Below are 18,179 nucleotides of genomic sequence, written 5' to 3' on the forward strand. Positions count from 1 at the left end.
GAATAATACCCTATATTGCAATTGATGGTGGATTATCAGTGGGCAGTTAGAGTCTGTGTAATTTTGCATACAGCATAACAGAATTTGGCCACTACTGATATGATAACAGTAGTTGCACGTAAGAGAGATCAGTATTTCCCAGATATTTTATTAGGTAAGGTGTTATAAACTGAATCTGTGAGTCCTTATGGAAGATACAAACATCATAATTTCTCCTTCCAGTAATTCTCATCTGCTATTGTCTCTACCATTCATCCCCAATCTTCCATTTTATTTGGTATTTGACTTCCAAACGAAATTCAGACAAAAGTATTGGTATTTGTGAGACCCAGCTGCTCTTTACATACTTGCATATTCCTATTCTGACACACTCATGGGAGCTATGATCCATCATAACTGAGTGCAAAGACCCAGAATTCTATATCCAAAGGCCATGTTTATTTCACTTGTCTTTTTTGCAAATGCATCTTTGTAGACAGGCATCACCTTGGGAAAAAGAATCAGCAATGTATTTGCTTTCAAAACCCTACAGTTCGGATTCATCCAAAGCCAGCAAAATTGCGATTTTTTTTTCGTCCATATATACACAACTATTAAAAAAGCAGAAGCCGTATTTTACTCTTTATCATGTTTAAGTCAGTATTTTGTCCTTCCAAAGAAAGCTATCAGCATTATAGCTATCCCGCCCTTGCTCAAGAGATAACAGAGGCGCTGCTGAGTGAGGAAAAATCCACCACAAAACAGAAACATTCCAAAGTGGAATGAACATTGGTCGGGGCGACAACCTTACAAAGAAACGTCATCGAATCAGCTATTGAAAAGACGGCTCCCAAGGATCGCTTTCTCTCATAGTCATGGAAGAGTGGGGGGGAAAAACTACACCTCCCAGCATCCCTCTGCAAGGCCTTGTACTAAGGAACAAATCATTCGGACGTTGCTAGGAATTAAGGATTCTGGGATTGTTGTATGTCCGGCTTCAAGGAAGTTATTCTAAATCTAAAGGAGTTTCACTTTACTTTTAGGAAGATAGAATCTGGATATAATCCTCGTCTCCTTTTAACACGACGAGGGACGGAGCAACGCGCATGACCTTCTGCGGAAAGGTAAGTCTTGGTTTTCTCGCTTTCATTTTTTTGTTGGGGGGGGGGGTTTGGGGAGGGGAGGAGGAGGAAGGGACGCAGCTTCCAAATTCCCGGTACTGTGTTGAGGGAGAGATTTTACCGGCGATTATCTAACGACCCGTTGCAGTTCGCCCGCATAAGGTTAGCCTTTGCCGTGATGCATTTCTATACCAGTCTGAGGCTACGAGTAAGCTCGAAGTATTTAAAAGCTGAAAAAGTAGCACCTAAAGTAGCTCTGGACCCTCTGCAGAGCAGCGAAGGAGATCCATTCGTTCGTTTAGTAGTAGAAAAGTGAGTTCCCGGATTGGGGGAAGAGGACGGTGAGAAAGGCGTTTTGGACTTAGCGCCCACCGAAAGATGACAAGCTAACGTGGCCAGGGCGAGTCCAAAGTGAGAATTGGAGGCGATTTCCTGGAGGCTTCCAGGGCGATATACGTGGAAGACACTAGATAATTTTTTCCCCTATTTCAGGTTAATTTCCCAAAACTGTAAGAGAAGATCATTCTCTTTTCCATTCAAGTATTTCTCAGCGGCTTGGACATTATGAATAAACTAAACAGATAAACGTAAAAATACTGTCTCTATCTATGTTGCTCTTGCTTTTCGTAATGGTTACCCTGTTTTAGTCCTGTTTTACCCGCGATGCGTGGAAGTATCCGTGTCTAGAAACAAACCAGATCCCACCTTCAAATAAGTGTAGCTTTTGCATTATCGGGGAATGACCTAGGGCAGGGGTAGGCAACCTCGGCTCTTTTATGACTCATGGACTTCAACTCCCAGAATTCCTCAGTCAGCTATGCTGACTGAGGAATTCTGGGAGTTGAAGTCCAAGAGTCATAAAAGAGCCGAGGTTGCCTACCCCTGACCTAGGGACATAATGAAGGCTTCCTGCATCCTGGGACAGAGAGGGAAGTGCCGGCTCAGGATGTCAAATAAACTTTATTATTCTCTATATTGAGGCCATACTCTAGTAGTTCATGGTTGTCTAACCTTTGGCTTGCCTGGGCTGCATTGAGTGAAGAGGAATTGTCTTGGGCTGCACATTAACTGTATAATTACCGTAATAGATAGATAAAAAAACTTTCTTTTGTTATGTTTTTTGTTATTTTATGAGGAGCATTACTAGCTGTCCAGGGCCACATGCAGGCTATGGGTCAGACACAGCTGATCTAATTCATCCACCCAAAGCTACCTTTTTTTATGATGTGATGAGACATAATCTGAGTTACCTGCAGTCTAAAATATTTAGGCATCATGTAAAGATACTTTAACTCAGGGGTCTTCAAACTTGGCCCTTTTAATGACTTGTGGACTTCAACTCCCAGAATTCCTTAGCCAGGCACGCTAAGTCATAAAAGGGCCAAGCTTGAAGACCCATGCTTTAACTCAAGTGGAAGAGTATAAACTAATAATGACAATATCTGGTTTGACCAGCAAGGCTAAAAGTGGTATAATCTCTCAAACTGTTATGGTGGTTAAATATTAAAATAATCCTTTATAATAATACTTAAAACAGTCTATTTTTAGTAGACAAGAAGAGAAATTATTACACAGTAAAGAATTACACTGTCTGGTTGTAAGAATGAAGTAATTAAGGAAATGATTTAATTATAAATTAACATTTTAGAGACTAAACAATTGGTGAGTGATTTTAATCAGTTATTTCTATTGCTCTTCCTCCTCAGTTTAAATAAATTTAATTCTGATTATCATTTTGAGAAATATCTTCATTATTTTAATAACATTTGCTGCTAAATAAATTAATTAGACTTGATATTTGTTCAGGTAGAAATTATATTTATATGATTTATTTGAAAGTTCTTAAATTGTGTATAATTAAATTATAAGCCATTATAATTTTAACCTGGATAAATTAAATTTTATAATTCTTTTGTATTACTGAGCACTGCAAAAAAAATAAAGTTTGAGAAAATAGAAAAGTTAATAAATCATTAATCTTGTTTCTGCACAAATCAGTTCTTTTGACCATTGCTTCATTACATTTTGCATCCATAATAATTTGTTATAAAATATAATATTTTAATGTTTTGACATATTCTTTTTCTTGTTTTCAGTTAATTTGTGGCTAATGTATACTATCCAGAGATGCCTCAGAAATTTTTTCATGTTGTAGGAATTACTAGGTTCTTGATAAATATTTCTTATAGAATTTTAGTTGAAAATAAATAAGTTTCAAATATTAAAAATAAATGTGTAGAAATAGTGACAGAAAATTTATTGAGTTTAGTGCCATTCTAAGCATGTATTGAAAAAGTACAGTAAATTCAGTGAGGTATTCTCCTTTGCAACATAGATTAAAGTTATAGTCTTAGTTAAGACTTTTTCACAACTTAATTATTTTGGATGTTTATTTGAATTTTCTTTTTCTTAGCTGGGCAAGATATATATTTTCCAAGAACATTGGGGAATACATCTAGAAGAGATCTTCAGAATAGACAAAATAATGTTTGCTGTTTAAGCAAGAAAGTAAAACTAATCAAATCATTGAAAGTTAAGAAAAGATGGCAGAGGAAAACAAGCAATCTGCTCAGAAAGGTATGGCTCATTGTTTTGCATATTATACATGACTGTTCAGAACTGACGGGACACACTTGTCTACAATGTTAAGAAGTTCTTAGTTCAAATCCACTAAGTGTCTTTAGGCAAGTCATTATTTCTCAGTTCTACTTTGTTGCATGGGTTGTTGTATGGAAGAAATACGAAAGAGTGTTTAGGTATATTGGCTTCAGATTAGGAGTAATACCTTTAAAGATGGGAATTCGATACATTTAGGAAGTAGCAAGTGGTCAAGTAGCAAGCTAGGTACTTTTGTTCAATATACTTTCTGAAAATAGTAAATAAATAAATAAATAAACAAATAAATAAATAAATAAACCTTTATTGTCAAAGTACAACATGTGTACATTGAGATTAGCTGAGCCTCCCCCTGTGCTCTCTCCCCCCAACACACAGTGACAACAAACCCTCCATCCCACCACACTATGTGAACCAACTACACCACACACCGGCCTCCCAAGTCAATTCTGCATAAGATTATGTCCCATTTAAAAGCCTAACAGCCCACGGATAAAAGCTATTTTTCAGTAGTGTGAGCAGAGTGTGTGTGGTAGGTGCCTGTTTTATAAATCGGGGACTTTTCCAGTATGAAGTGGTTTGTCCCCCTGTCTAAATGGATAGCAAATTGGTAGCTGCCAGCTGAAGGAATAGTGCTTAGATCATTTATTCAGCTGGAGTCAGTCGAGTGTCTAGCTTGAAGTTACTGGAGGGACATAAGTGAATCAACTGTAAACAATTTTTTTTCTCAGAAGTTTAAAAGAAGTGTCACAGCTTTGAAATCCTTGACAGAAAGGTGGGATATAAATAGAGAGAGAGCATTGGTTGGCAAAAGCAGAGGTTTTTGTTTTGTTTTGTTTTTTTACTGATGTAAGATACTTAAGCTTCCAGTGTGGCCTCTGAAGAATAACAAGGCCAATGTGAAAATAAAAATTATTAAATTACTAAAAGAAAGCTAGAAACTGGTGAAAAATAATCATTTGTGATAATTCACTGGAGATACAATGCTTTGCTTCCTTTATCCTGGAAAGCAAATAGTTTTCTTGAGCTCGTAACAACTTAAGTTACTGAAACCATATTTTGTATGTTGCCCCATACAGGCCTCCCTGAAGAAGAAAAAGAAAAGTCTACGTCAGAGAGGCAGATGAGTCTTCAGTCCCCCTATGTAGAAAATATCTCAGCCAGCCTTCAACAGGATAAGGCAGAAGAAGCAAAAGGGGATTCCTTGGTAGAAAACCTGTCGAATTCTGATGGATTTCCACCCAGAACCGAGGCTACTGATGAAGCTACAGGGTGCACTGTAGGGCTTCCATCTGATTCTGCTGGTTTGCCTGATAGTTGTGTAGATTCAAATTTGTTGAATTCTTTACATGAAAAGACAGAGTGTTCCACCCATACTGACCTCCCAGATTCTCAGAAAGAGGAAAAATCTTCAACGGAAACTCTTCCAGAAGATAAAATCAATTCACAGGGCCAGCAAAGCCAGTACTCTCCGAAACACACTGAAGAAACAAAAGAAGATAGTTTGGACAAGGAAAGAGAAACAGTTCAAGATCTTAAAGGCACAGAGAAGGCATACCCGATTGCAGGTAAAACAATTAATGAGAAAATACAACAGCATATTCTGTATTAAATTTATTAAGTATATTTTAACTGCACACATATAAGACAAATGGGGTTGGCAAACTCCAATGTCAAATTCGACAAGTGGAATAAAATATTTGACATTGGTCCAGGTTTCATAAACACGATTCTAATTACATTTTCTAGTTGCAGTTAGTGCCAATAAGTACAGTTTTGTTGCAGTGGTTCTTCAGATGAGAGCTTTGCTAAGATTTATAAACTGTAAAGAGTAAAAAGGTTGTTAAAAATCTTTTTTAGTGCAAGTTTTAAGGAAAGACATATCAATCTTGGTGTCCAATAGACTGAGTGTCCTATTTAATTCTGTACACTTGCTATGAAATCAAAACAAAGCTGAGTAAATAAGCCATGCAGTAATTAATGAAATTCAAGTCTTGATAATATAATTTGTAGTAATCATAGCTGTTTATTTCTAGTTTATTTACTGTGTAAAACAAAGGGTATTAACACCTAAATCAAGTAAAATGAAAAAAAAACACCATCTTGCTGTAACTAGGGACCATGAAATCTTATTTAAAAATGGTATTTTAATACAGACTTTGCAGTCCAGGAAATGTCTAAAGAGCTTATACAATTGAAATATTCTAAAATACCACAATACTTCATTTACATCCGCTGTTATGATGGAATTGTGTATGTTGCGCTTCTTAACTGCTGTATATCTACAGAAATTAGTAAGACTGGGACACCAAGATAGTTTGCTGTGCCTTGCTGAATAAATCATGGTGACTGGGTTCACACCACAAACTAGGAGCAAAGCCAAAGAAATTATAGAATGGTTTGGTATGATATTTCAAGTTGAACATAGAATGGCCAGAAGATGTGAAAAGGTTGAACTATTGCTGAACTTTTGCTGATTACTTACAGATTAAGGCAGGCATCTCCAAGCCGCAGCCCACTACTGGGCAGCGAGCTGTTCAGAACCAGGCCAAGGAAGCATCTGGCAAGTGATGCGTGCACATCCCCATTTATGCAAACATGGTTGAGTCGTGTGCGCTCCATTTGTGTGAGTGGCAGGCGTGTGTGCCCACTGCTCGTGCAAATGGAGCTGCATGCATGCGCTTGCTAGCCACTTGCATGGAACCAGTGCTTTTTTTGTAAAAGAAAAAGGTGCCGGAACTCACATATGTCATACAACCCACCTTGCCTACCCTACAAGGTTCCATCCAAAAAAGGTGCCGGAACTCCGTTCTGAGCGTTCTATGAGAAAAAAAGCCCTGCATGGAACCATCCCCTCTCTCCGCCAATCCAAAAGGTTGGGGAACTCTGGATTAGGGCAGTTTTCTGAACTTCAACTCCTCAGTTATTAGATTGTAACATTCATAACTCATATCTATTGGCATGTAGTGAGGAATTCTGGGAGCAATGGTTGAAAAAGCTTGCTGTACTGATTGGAAAAATTGTATAATTTCATATAACTGGGCAGGTTGTTTCTCATAATACTGCTATGCTTTTTTGAAAAAAAGATGAACAACATAGGACATCCAAATTAGTGCCTGAAGTCTATCCTCAGAAGACAGTTGAATGCTTTACACCAGAAGAAAATCAACAGAACTCAGTGAAACAGCTAGTAATAAATAATTCTCAGTCTCATCAAGATAATGGTAAGAATATTCTTGTTTTTTTTACAAAACTGATAAAATAAGCCATATGGTAATTCATGATATTCGTCCCGATAATATCATTTGTAGTCACCCTAGCTGTTTATTTCTAGGCTTATTTTACTGGGTAAAAAAGGATGTTACAGCTACTGTAAATCGAAGTAAAATGAAAAAAGCAATACCTTGCTGTGACAAGGGACCATGAAATCTTCATTTAAAATTATATTTAATACCTTAGAGACTTTGCAGTCCAAATGTGTAAAGAACTTCTTTGTTTATGCATGTGGAATATCATAAAACATCACAATACTCCATTTACTCTGCTGTTTTGATGAAATTGTGCATGTTGGGCTTCTTAACTGCTTGGGGCACTGTGACATACTTTGCTAAGCTGTGACTAGCTAAAAGAAACTATGGTGCCTGGGTTCATGCAAGCAATTTGGTGAAAAAAATTATCTTAAAGCCAAACAAAAGACATTAATGCTATAAGCGAGAATTGAACCTGAACTCTTTATATATTAAGTAGAGGTTCACCTGATGCCTGGGGGTAGGAAATAGTTATTACTACTGTCTCGAGATTGACCCCTTGTCTTTGGGATGTGAGATATTTCCATTAATAATAAATTGCTTAAGTCTTTGGCATGTGACTTTTGCCTTTGTGTGATGTTGTTTTCTGAATGGCTTTCTCTGTCTTCATTTTTCATTCCCTGCCCTTGATTATTAGGTTTTTTCTTCTACGGAGTTTTTCTGGCAATAACATTCGTGTTCATTGCTATAAGTTGCCATTATTGCTACCCTTTACACCCTCCAAGTGTGCCAAAAAATCCAGTGGTGGAAGTCTTCTTATCAAAGTTTGATCCACTGAAAGACATCTTCCCAGGTCAGAGCCCTCACCTGTGGGGACGAGTACGGAAAATATTGCAGAAACACCTTAATACATCCTACCACACTGAACCAGCTATCTTAATCTTTACTGCTGCCCAAGAAGCTAAATCAACGCTGAAGTGTCTGAGCACCCAGGTTGCCAGTGCCTATTCATCATCCCTGGGAGGCAGCACAGTCCACGTAGATGGAACTTCTAAATCCACTCTAAGCAATGATCTTGCAAAGCTGGCAGTTGATGAGGAGCTGAGCGCTGGTTTCCATGGAGGAGGAAAGGCAGCAGTAGTACATCAGTTTGAATCCCTGCCTGCAAGTTCCACCTTAATCTTTTACAAATACTGTGACCACGAGAGTGCTGCTTTCAAAGATGTGGCACTGATTTTGACAGTTTTGCTGGAGAATGAGAAGTTGGATCCTAGCATTGGCCTACAGATTGTGGAGGAAAATGTGCGGGATTTCCTCTGGGCCAAATTCACAAACTCTGATTCACCCAGTTCTTACGACCTTATGGATACTGATAAGCTAAGTGGGCTCTGGAGCCGCATATCCCACTTAGTTGTGCCTGTTTGTCCTGTGCCATTAATAGAAGATAATGGCTGCTTTCAGCAAGTGGCAAATGAAGATTTCGCTTTTAAAAATTAAAGGTAAACGTGGAGCCCACTTTTAAACCTTCCTTTTACAGTCTTCTGAAGGATTTGCACAAATCAGGTTTTTGGTGTGTGTGTTTTTTTTGATTGCTTAAAAGGACTAGCGGTATTAAGAGGAAACAAGCTGATTTTAAATAAATATGCATTGTGATGTTGGTTTTGATTATGGCTTTCATAACAAACCAGAGAAGAAATTATTGAATTGATTTTATACTTGAGTTGGCATTTGCAATGCAATTTAATGCAATATTTTTAAAGATGGGTAACTAGTATAATTTGCACATTTATATATTCATAACAAGTTTGCCATTGGAGGAAAATGGAAAGACTACTCTTAAAATCTTCCTTATGAACAGAATGGTTAGCTTAACCTAGAACTCCTGATTGGCATGTGAGAATTCTAGTAATTAACTAGTGTTCATGTGAACTTCTACTCCTAAACAAACACTACAAAGTTCAGCGTATTTGCACAAAATTTCCATGTACTAGTTCAGTCAACTTACTGAAAATTAGATGCTGATATTAAAGCTAATTGCAAAATAAACTAGGTCCAATTTTCAAATTTTATGCAGTTAATATATTGAATTTAAAAAAAGTTTTTGTAAATACAGGCTCCACTTGGATTGACTTGTCAAATAAGTCAAATGCACTGTATTTGTGCAACTAAGGCAGACATGTCAAACTCTCAAGTCACGTGACGTCACGTGATGTATCAGAGCTTTTTCTCCATTGCCGGCAATGGGGTGGGTGTGGTTTCCTGATGACGCTTCCGGCCCGCGGACCGGCAGTTTGACACCCCTGATCTAAGGAATATTTTCTAAATGGTAATTCTAAAAATACCTTTTACTGTAATATGATATACTATTCTATATATAAAGAAGCTGTTGTATATTGCATCTCTTCTCAGTTTTGGTTATTTTTAATTTATGATGCAAGCTACAATTCTTTCCAAAGATATAATATAAATATCCTTTTAGGAACAGAAGATGATGCCTTACAGCCACTCAGTTTACCATTTCATCTAAATTAGTATTTTTTTTTCAGCCACTGATGAGGACTCTTGGACCTATCTGGATATCTTGGCACTGAAGGTGGCTGAGAATTCTTAGAACTGCTATTGTAAAAAAAGTGAAGAGGGTATAGTTGGAAATGCTACCTTCGAAATTACATAAGTTTAATTCAATTCCATTCTAGTAATAAATTGGGACTGCCAAGTTAGGGACTACAAAGTTCAGAGATTTAGAAAAGTGATGTAGTTGTCTTCACTGAAATGATGCTGGGTTAACAAACATACAGATGTCTGTAAAGAACTGACAGCCTAAGCATATGGTAGCTGCAATACAAAGAAATTATTTTCATTTTATTTAACTTTATTACAGATGAAATAAAAGAAATTGGAATTTTCCCTTGCTACATATATTTCTATACTTTGTGGTAGTTACGAGAATCTATGAGAATCTCCATTCTCTTTTAGTAAATGATTCTCCTGGACAAACATACTGAATCTATTTTCATGTAATGATCCTGTGGTTTTTAGCACAGTTCGGTGCTGGGCAGAGCTCTTCAGATTGCAGTTGAGTAAATTGTTGAGTAATGTGAAAGTAGGCAACTCACGCAAGCATCTATTGATGCCAGTCTGCACTGAACTTAAAATTTCTGTTCCCAAATTTATAGGACCACAAAAACCTGGAATAAGGTAGTGACATACCACTTCCAAAGTAGTGCCCAAACCCCCTGCATGAATAGATCTGTGTAGTTACCAGGAGTAAAGCTCAATTTCAAGACAATTTTTATCTATTTCATAAGTGTACAATAATAATAAACCACTATACAACATAAAAATTGGATCTAACTTAAGTTAGTCATGTGTTTGTCTCATTGAATTCAACAGGTCTGAAGTTGGTCATCACTGCCTTGTCTCATTGGTTTCAATGGAACTAAAGTGGGATGTGACTCAAGTCTAATGTAGCAGATAGGAACTAAGTCAGTACAGATCTTTTTCAACAGCATTCTTCAATGTATATTGAGAAAACTCACCATTCCCTACCCAGGTTTTTTCTGAATATGTTCTACAACAAACTTAGCATGCGAGTTATTTTCCACTGCAGTGTTTTGGTTGAAAAATTACCATCACCTTTTAATCTAACAACTCATGAAAAGCAAATTAATCAAGATTTTTTGAAAGATTGAAATTCAAAAAAGCTCATGAAATGGCAGAATAATTAATGGAGAGTTTTTTGAATGTAAATCTAATCAAATCACCTACAAATCACCACAGATGGAGAAATTGGTTAAGATGGCTAACTTGGAAAGGTTTGACACGAGTGACCCAGAAAATTTTCAGTGCTGCAGAATTAAACTTTAGTGACACGTGTCTTTTAACTGGGCCGCCGAAGTGATGTGCAAGCACATACACAAAGCTGCATTTGCGAAAGCAGCAAGCACACGAAATCATCACCTCTCCCCCCCCCCAACCGCTGCTTCTGCTGATTTGCCAAGCTGGAAAGGTTGGATGCCGCTGTTTTAAAGGGCATCTGTGAGAGAATTTACTGCGTGCCCTTCATGATTTGTATTTGATTTGCATCTAGCAATATTAACAGTTGCTAGGATATGTTCTCATTAAAAATATTATGACAATAAGAAGAAAAATAGCTTTATGACTGGTGAGAGAAAAGACAGACAGAGAGGGAGAGAGAGAGAGAGAGAGAGAGAGAGAGATGGGGCCCTGTACTACTAACCTGGGAATAAATTCTATTGAACTTGGTGGATTTTACTTTTGTGTTAGGCATAGATGTAGTTCTGCTCTTAGGAAATTTAAAGAAATATTCTCAGAATGGATGCTCTCAACATCTGGTTAAATAATGGGAGATTATAGGAGTTGTAGTCCAAAACATCTGGAAGGCACTTGACTGGGGGGGCTGATTATAGTAATAAGTCTAAATTCCTATCTCACTTTGCTGCTCTTCACATTTAGAAAGGTGGGATTTGAAACTATAATGCCATCTAGTGGTTGTATTAATTAAGGCAAACATGTATGTCTTTGTGTAACTATAGTGTCAACCTATATACAGTAGATAGTCCTCAACTTAGGATCATTCATGTAACAAACAACTGTTCAAAGTTACAAGAATACTTGAAAAGTGACTTATGTCCAGTCCTCACACTAACGGCTGTTCCAGCGTTCCTGCAGTCACATGATCAAAATTCCAGCATTTGGCAATTGACGTGTATTTATGATGGTTGCATCCTGGTGTCACATGATCTTAATTTGTGACCTTCCCAAGAGGTTTCTGACAAAGTCAGTGGGGAAATCTGGATTCATTTAACTGTGTGATTCACTTAACAAATGCAGCAATAAACGTTGTAGAGTCAGGCACAACTCACTTAACAATTGCACTGCTTAGTCTTTAGTCTGGTCCCAATTGTTAAGTTGAGGACTACCTGTATTTTTCTGTGGGTGGTTTATGGATATCTTACATGGTTGCTAATGCATCAATGTTTTTTTCATATATCTTTAAAACATGAATCTCACACTTTATTTAAGTGGCTGTCATTCATTCATTACTTTTATATATTGCCAAATCAGTACAGAATTCCTGTCTGTTAACTGCAGCATGAAAGCATCAATTGTGCGTTTAAAATCCTCCAGTTATATTAAAATGACATGATACATATTCAAAATTCTCACCAATCATATAAACCAGAGTTCCCCAACCTTTTTGGCTTTGCGGGCCAGCGGGGTAGGAAGGAGATGGTTCTGTGTGCGCAACAGGCAAGTCCGCACGCAGCTTTCTTTGCATGAGCGGCATGCATGCGCACTCACCACTTGCGCAAATGAAGTGTGTGTGCATGCACTTGCCCTCTGCTTGCACAAGTGGGAATGCTTGGGTGCCCCTCGCCTGCCACTTCCATGGCCTGGTTTCAAAAGGCTCCAGGCCTGGTAGTGGCCACGGCCCGGGGGAAGGGGACTCCTGATATAAACAGCAAAAAGAATAACAGATTTTCCAAGTACAGTTTAAAAAAAAAGACTATCTCTGTTATCCCCCAGCAGTCTCTGGATGAGCTGTATGTTATAGAAATTAGCTCCCAGAAACTTACAAGCATAATTTCTGAAGGGAGCCTATTTCTCAAACTTTGACAAAGATGTGTTTGCTAATCTTAGCCCTCTCTATGTCACATGGGGAACAATTTAAAATTTGTGCCAGGATGTCCAAGGGCTGGTCAGTTCCAACTGGAGAAAGTACCTGGGTACTTTTATTGATCAAAACAGCAATTTCATTTGGAATTGGAATGGTTTCATTTGGAATTGTGTTGGTAACCAAGGCAGGATCCACAATGCAGGTGTTATGCAATTTTAGCAAGCAGCACCATATAATAGGCTGCTAAATTCTGCATTAGTTGTGATTTCTGGCTGATCTTCAAAGGTAGCCCTATATATAGCACATAATAGTCCCAGAGAATAAAGATATGAGCATGAATTACCTTTGAAATATCTTTATATTGGAGGTATGGTTGCAACTGATAGACCAGGTGGAGCTGGGCAAATACTGATTTATCTATCCATCAGTAGCCAAGAGTCAGAGAAATTAGATTTGTTCACTCAGGAAACCAAGAACCTGGATGGACAGACAGTAGCATGGTGTTGCTGTTGTTCAGTTTAAGTTCATTTTGTGCTATCCAGACCCCTATACTCTCCAACACTGAGTCAGGATTTCCATTATATTTGCCAATATTGCCTCTCGCGGCAATTTTCCCTTGATATCGTTATTGTAAGCAGGGGTCCCCAAACTTGGCAACTTTAAGACTTGTGGAGTTCAACTCCCAAAATTCCCCAGCCAGCATAAATTGCAGAATTAGCCTGCAATACTACATTGTAATCACTGCATCATCACAGATAGTCATTGCTAACCGACTACTTATTCAGTTATGATTCGAAGTTACGACAGAGCTGGAAAAGATTATGACCAGTCCTCAAAGTTGCGTCCGTCACTGTGTCCTTGTGGTCATCTGAACATGATTCAGGCATTTTGCAACCAGTATATATCAATTGTGGAGCCATGATAGGGGAGATAAAATCAGAGGAAAGAACAAGATTGGAGCTCTCTATGGATTTAGTCAAATCACAGCTAAATCACAGATTCACAGCCAAGAATCACCCTTTCAATTGCCATAATCAAGAAATTTAAATGAGGTTCAACTTTTGAGCTAAAATCTCAAATACAGCAGTTTATTTTTGCTAGTAATTCTCTTCCCTTTCCTTTTTCTTCCCTGAAAAAGTTTTCTCATTCCCTGGTTTTCATCTTTCAGTATTTACACTTCAGCGTCTTGGGTAGGTCTACAGAGAACAGCAGTTTCTTTTTTGTGCTCTTTGGTTTCTGCTTTGACAGCTAAAGTTGGTTTTTGTTACACAAACCCCAGCTTTAAGATTACCTTTCTAACCAGACCTGTGATGTTGTTCTTGGATTTTTTCATCAAGAGTAAAATATATTTTGCTGTTCAAATAAAGTAATATATCTTTAATTTTACTTTTTTTTCAATGAATACTTTAGGAGTATGACTTTTAACTTGATGAAGGCTTTGAGACGTTTTTTATTTAACGGAAGTGGTACACCCCTGTTTTATATGCTGTTCTATACAGGAATACATCCAAATATTTTAGACGGCTCACTATGGCAAAAAAGAAGCATAAGTATTTTTCGTCCCATATTTTATAAATAATGAATATAAAACTCAATTCAATTGGAATAATTTCACAAAGTTTAATGTATATAAAATCATGAATTTTATTTTTAAGTTCATTTTAATGTTAATGTATAAAATATATAAGGGAATGCAGACAAAGTAATCTAAATGTTGTACAATACCTGATAATTATAAAGAATCAAAACCCAAGGAGAAATTTGGACATTTTGATAATGTCCATAAGGCTGCAAAAACCACATAGGGAGACAGAAATGATGAATTCTAGGTGTCTTACCAGAGTTAATGGCAATAATTATAGACAATTGTTTTTGTGGAATGCAGGGAACTATAAGTTATGGCATATCAACTAAAAGAAGCTTTCTCATTTGGTTGTGAGGTTCCTCCTGAGAATTATTGGGTAAACAACACAGACCATTGTTTATAACTAAACTTTATAATACAACAATATCTGCTGTGATTCATAAGATCAGAACATATTTAAAATATCAACATACAATAGTGGCCAAAATTGTGGAAACCTTTTGGGAAAAGTGTATTTATGAGGTTTGATGGTTAATAACACCATTTTTGGGGAGTAGTACCATAAGATTATATATTAATGGAAAGATAATTTAATCAAGAATGTAATGCAACAAAGCTTGTTGAATTATCTGTACTGTATTCTATGAAAAGTTATAGCCAAATAACCAGAAAAAGGAAGCACAACTTGCTTAGGTTGATATCAGGTAGCTTTCCTTCATCTGATTGTAGCCAATGAGCACAAATGTTTAGAGAGCCAATCAGGTGTCATCTTGTTTTGGCAATGAGCCAATCAGATCATAGTAGGATTCAGTTATTGATGTCATGTATTGAAGCTGAGAGGAGGACATTTGTCAGTGTGTTACATGATCGCTATAAAGTTGGTTGGGGTTTTTTGTGTTCTTTCATTTAGTGAGCTTGTAAAATGTAATAAAATTAAAGTAATGGTGCAAAGAGTTGATTGGTTGTCCAGAAAGCGATGTAAAATAGTATTATTAAGTGAATAAGGCTACAGTTATAAAGAAATTAGAAGAAAAAATGGTGGAAACTTAACCAAAGGTGGCATTTCTACTGTACACTTTTCCCAAAAGGTTTCCACAATTTTGGCCACTACTGTAATTAACTAAAAAATAGGCCAGGGACTGAAATCCAGGAAGAAATCTTTTGCATGAAAAAAATAGTTTCTGACTGTTTCAAGTTACAATTTTCCTATAGTCCATCACAGATAAGAAATTATCATCCTGTTTGTTTATAGATATTTCCAAAATCTATAAAAGCTACTTACCATGAAACTATAATGCAAAAGATTCAGACCCAGGACTGACAGGCAGTATTATTATAGGATCTATTAACTTCTTCCAGTGCCATTTACTTGCCATCTTCCAATGTGATATATTCTATAGATCAACCTGCTAAACTCCATTGAGCAAACTATCCTTATACTAGAAGACTAAGTTTCATTTGGTTAACACACATTTCTGGATGATTCTCACTGAGTTGGAATTAATTTGGGAGTTTAAATACTTTTTCAAGAATTAAGGCTTATCATACTACATCCGCTAATTAGCTCACCAACACAGGATTGCCTTGTAAATAACCAGTCTCTGCTTGTTTGTCTTTTTATGTGTCTTCTCTAAGATATTTCTTTTTGCTATTCTTTTATCACAAATCAAATCATGAAAACACACACACACATACATATAACTCAGGAAATCTGACAAATTAGTCTGTAGTCAACTAAGACATATGCCACAAGCAGCATATGTACTATACCTTTAAAGCGATACATCTGTTGTTTTGTACGGTTATACTCTGGATGTCTAGAGTCTTACAAAAGTATTCCTGAAATAGCTATCTTACCTTTTAAAATAAATGAACAAACATTATTTACTGTTTTATTTATTTAGTTTGTTTATTCAATTTTTATTGCTACTCATCCCAATCAATGTCTCTAGACAGCTTACAATTCAAAATACGGTACCTCAGTACTTGTCCTTAATTAGTTCTGGGAGATGTAATGAGTACTAAAAATAATGTACCAAACAAACCATGTGATTTAACCACATGATCCTTTGTTTCGGCTGGGAAGGATTTCCTATCTGTCCCATATCCTATGTCAGTGACCTTCCCAGCATGGTCAACTTCCTGTCCTCCCTCTGCATCTGTCCCCTGCTTCCTTTTGCAGCGCATTGAGTATCAAACAAATGATGAGTACCAGGACAACATTTTTGCAACAAAATGCGTTGAGCACCAAATTCGACAGGTTTTGAAGCAATCGACTACCGAGGTACCACTCTGTGTGTGTGTATGTATGTGTAATGCATATGTGTGTGTGTATACACACACACACACACACTAAAAACATTTTAAAACATTAAAAATAACCATCTAAAGTAATATACATAGCAATGTCAATGCTGTGACAATGGATGTTGTCGCTCTGACAACTGAGAACCAGCAGCCATTTTTACTTTTGCTTTTAATGTGCCTTTTTATTCTTTTAGAATTCAGATGTAGAAGGGAGGATGGGGTAAATGCCTGAGGGTTTGGCTAGCCATAACAATGTAGAAAGTGTGGGAACTCAAGGACGACTTCTGATAAGGTTTTGGCAGGCTGGGGGGGCCAGAGAGAAAAGCCCACATTTTGTGCTAATTGGGGAATGTGACTTATGACAGCTTTTGTGGGGTGGGAATTGCAGTTTGTTACTTTGTATCTGGGAGGAGGGAATCTCATTTTTGGGTTCAACTATGTAAGTGCCACTACTTTGTTTCCTAATAAAATGTTCTTTAAGGAAGAAATCTTGCCTTGAAGTTTTTTTAACTGGTTTCGTCTATCAGAACCATGACAAGCAGCTGAGAAACCTGGCCAGTTAGCAATCAAACCAGGAAATGGGGCCCTTGACACGTTCAGGACCCCATACAATATCCACATCTGACAGTTGGGATTATATCAATAGTCCATTTATAGGTAGTCCTTACAACCACAATTGAGCCTAAGATTTCTGTTGCAAAATGATACATTTGTTAAGTGAATTTTGCTCCACTTTACAACCTTTCTTGCCACAGATGTTAAGTGAATCACTGCAGGTATTAAGTTATTAACATGGTTGTTAAGTGAATCTGGTTTCCCCATTGACTTGGCTTGTCCGAAGTTTACAAAAGGTGGTCACATGACCCCAGGACACTGCAACTGTCATAAATATGAGTCAGTTGCCAAGTGTCTGAATTTTGATCTTACGATCATGGAGATGCTACATGGTCATAACTGTGAAAAACGGTCATGTCACTTTTTTCAGTGCCGTTGTAATTTCAAATAGTCACTAAGCAAACTCTTGTAAGTCAAGGACTATATTCAGTTTAAAATCCATGTGCATTATTTCTATTGCTTAAACTTTCCCCAAAGATGCTTCTAGATATGCTGCTACTGTAGCTCTCAGTATTATGAGCAAATATGACTTGCTTCTTATCATTCCATAATTTCAAGGTTTACAATTGCTTTTACTTTCTAATAACATTAAAACAAAAAAGTAAGTTATCAATTCTAAAGAGAAAATTTGCATAAAGCAAAGGAAACATACGATCAGATATTGGAAGCAGTATTTGCACAAAAAGGTAATGTTACAATAGTGACATCTGTTGGAGATAAAGGAATGTTTAACATACTGGTACTTCTAAAATACAAAGAAAAAATTCTAGATATACAAAGAAGAAATTCTACATGTTCTGATTCCTGCCAAAAACAATTCTACTGATTTTTTTAAAGATTGAAATATTATTATTTAGAAATTTCTTGACATTACATTATAGACTATAGCTTCTTAAGCCATTTATAACAGATCACTTAAACTTTCTAAATATCTGATGGGTATTCATTTCGTAATTTATACATTTAACAAACAAATACATTTATAAAACAGATAAAACAAAGTGAAAAAATAGGCTTCCTTTGTTTTTTAGCATGTGAATATATTAGTCCTTCTCAAGCAAGGCAAT

General features: G+C 36.8%; 1 protein-coding gene across 2 annotated transcripts; it reads left to right on the forward strand.

Annotated features, from left to right (window-relative positions):
- Positions 1–879: 879 nt before the first annotated feature.
- Positions 880–9,870, forward strand: LOC308666910 (torsin-1A-interacting protein 2-like). Of its 2 annotated transcripts, XM_081325913.1 has the most exons (5): positions 880–1,103; positions 3,514–3,677; positions 4,796–5,284; positions 6,803–6,940; positions 7,662–9,870. In XM_081325913.1, exons 2-5 carry the CDS (start codon positions 3,644–3,646, stop codon positions 8,459–8,461), a joined length of 1,461 nt encoding a protein of 486 aa, XP_081182039.1. In that variant the 5' UTR covers positions 880–1,103; positions 3,514–3,643; the 3' UTR covers positions 8,462–9,870. The 2 variants fall into 2 exon arrangements, with proteins under 2 accessions (XP_081182039.1, XP_081182038.1); XM_081325912.1 differs by lacking the exon at positions 880–1,103 and having other exon boundaries at positions 3,253–3,677.
- Positions 9,871–18,179: the final 8,309 nt, after the last annotated feature.

The sequence above is a fragment of the Vipera berus genome, assembly GCF_964194415.1.
Source record: "Vipera berus genome assembly, chromosome: 3".
NCBI lineage: Eukaryota > Metazoa > Chordata > Lepidosauria > Squamata > Viperidae > Vipera > Vipera berus.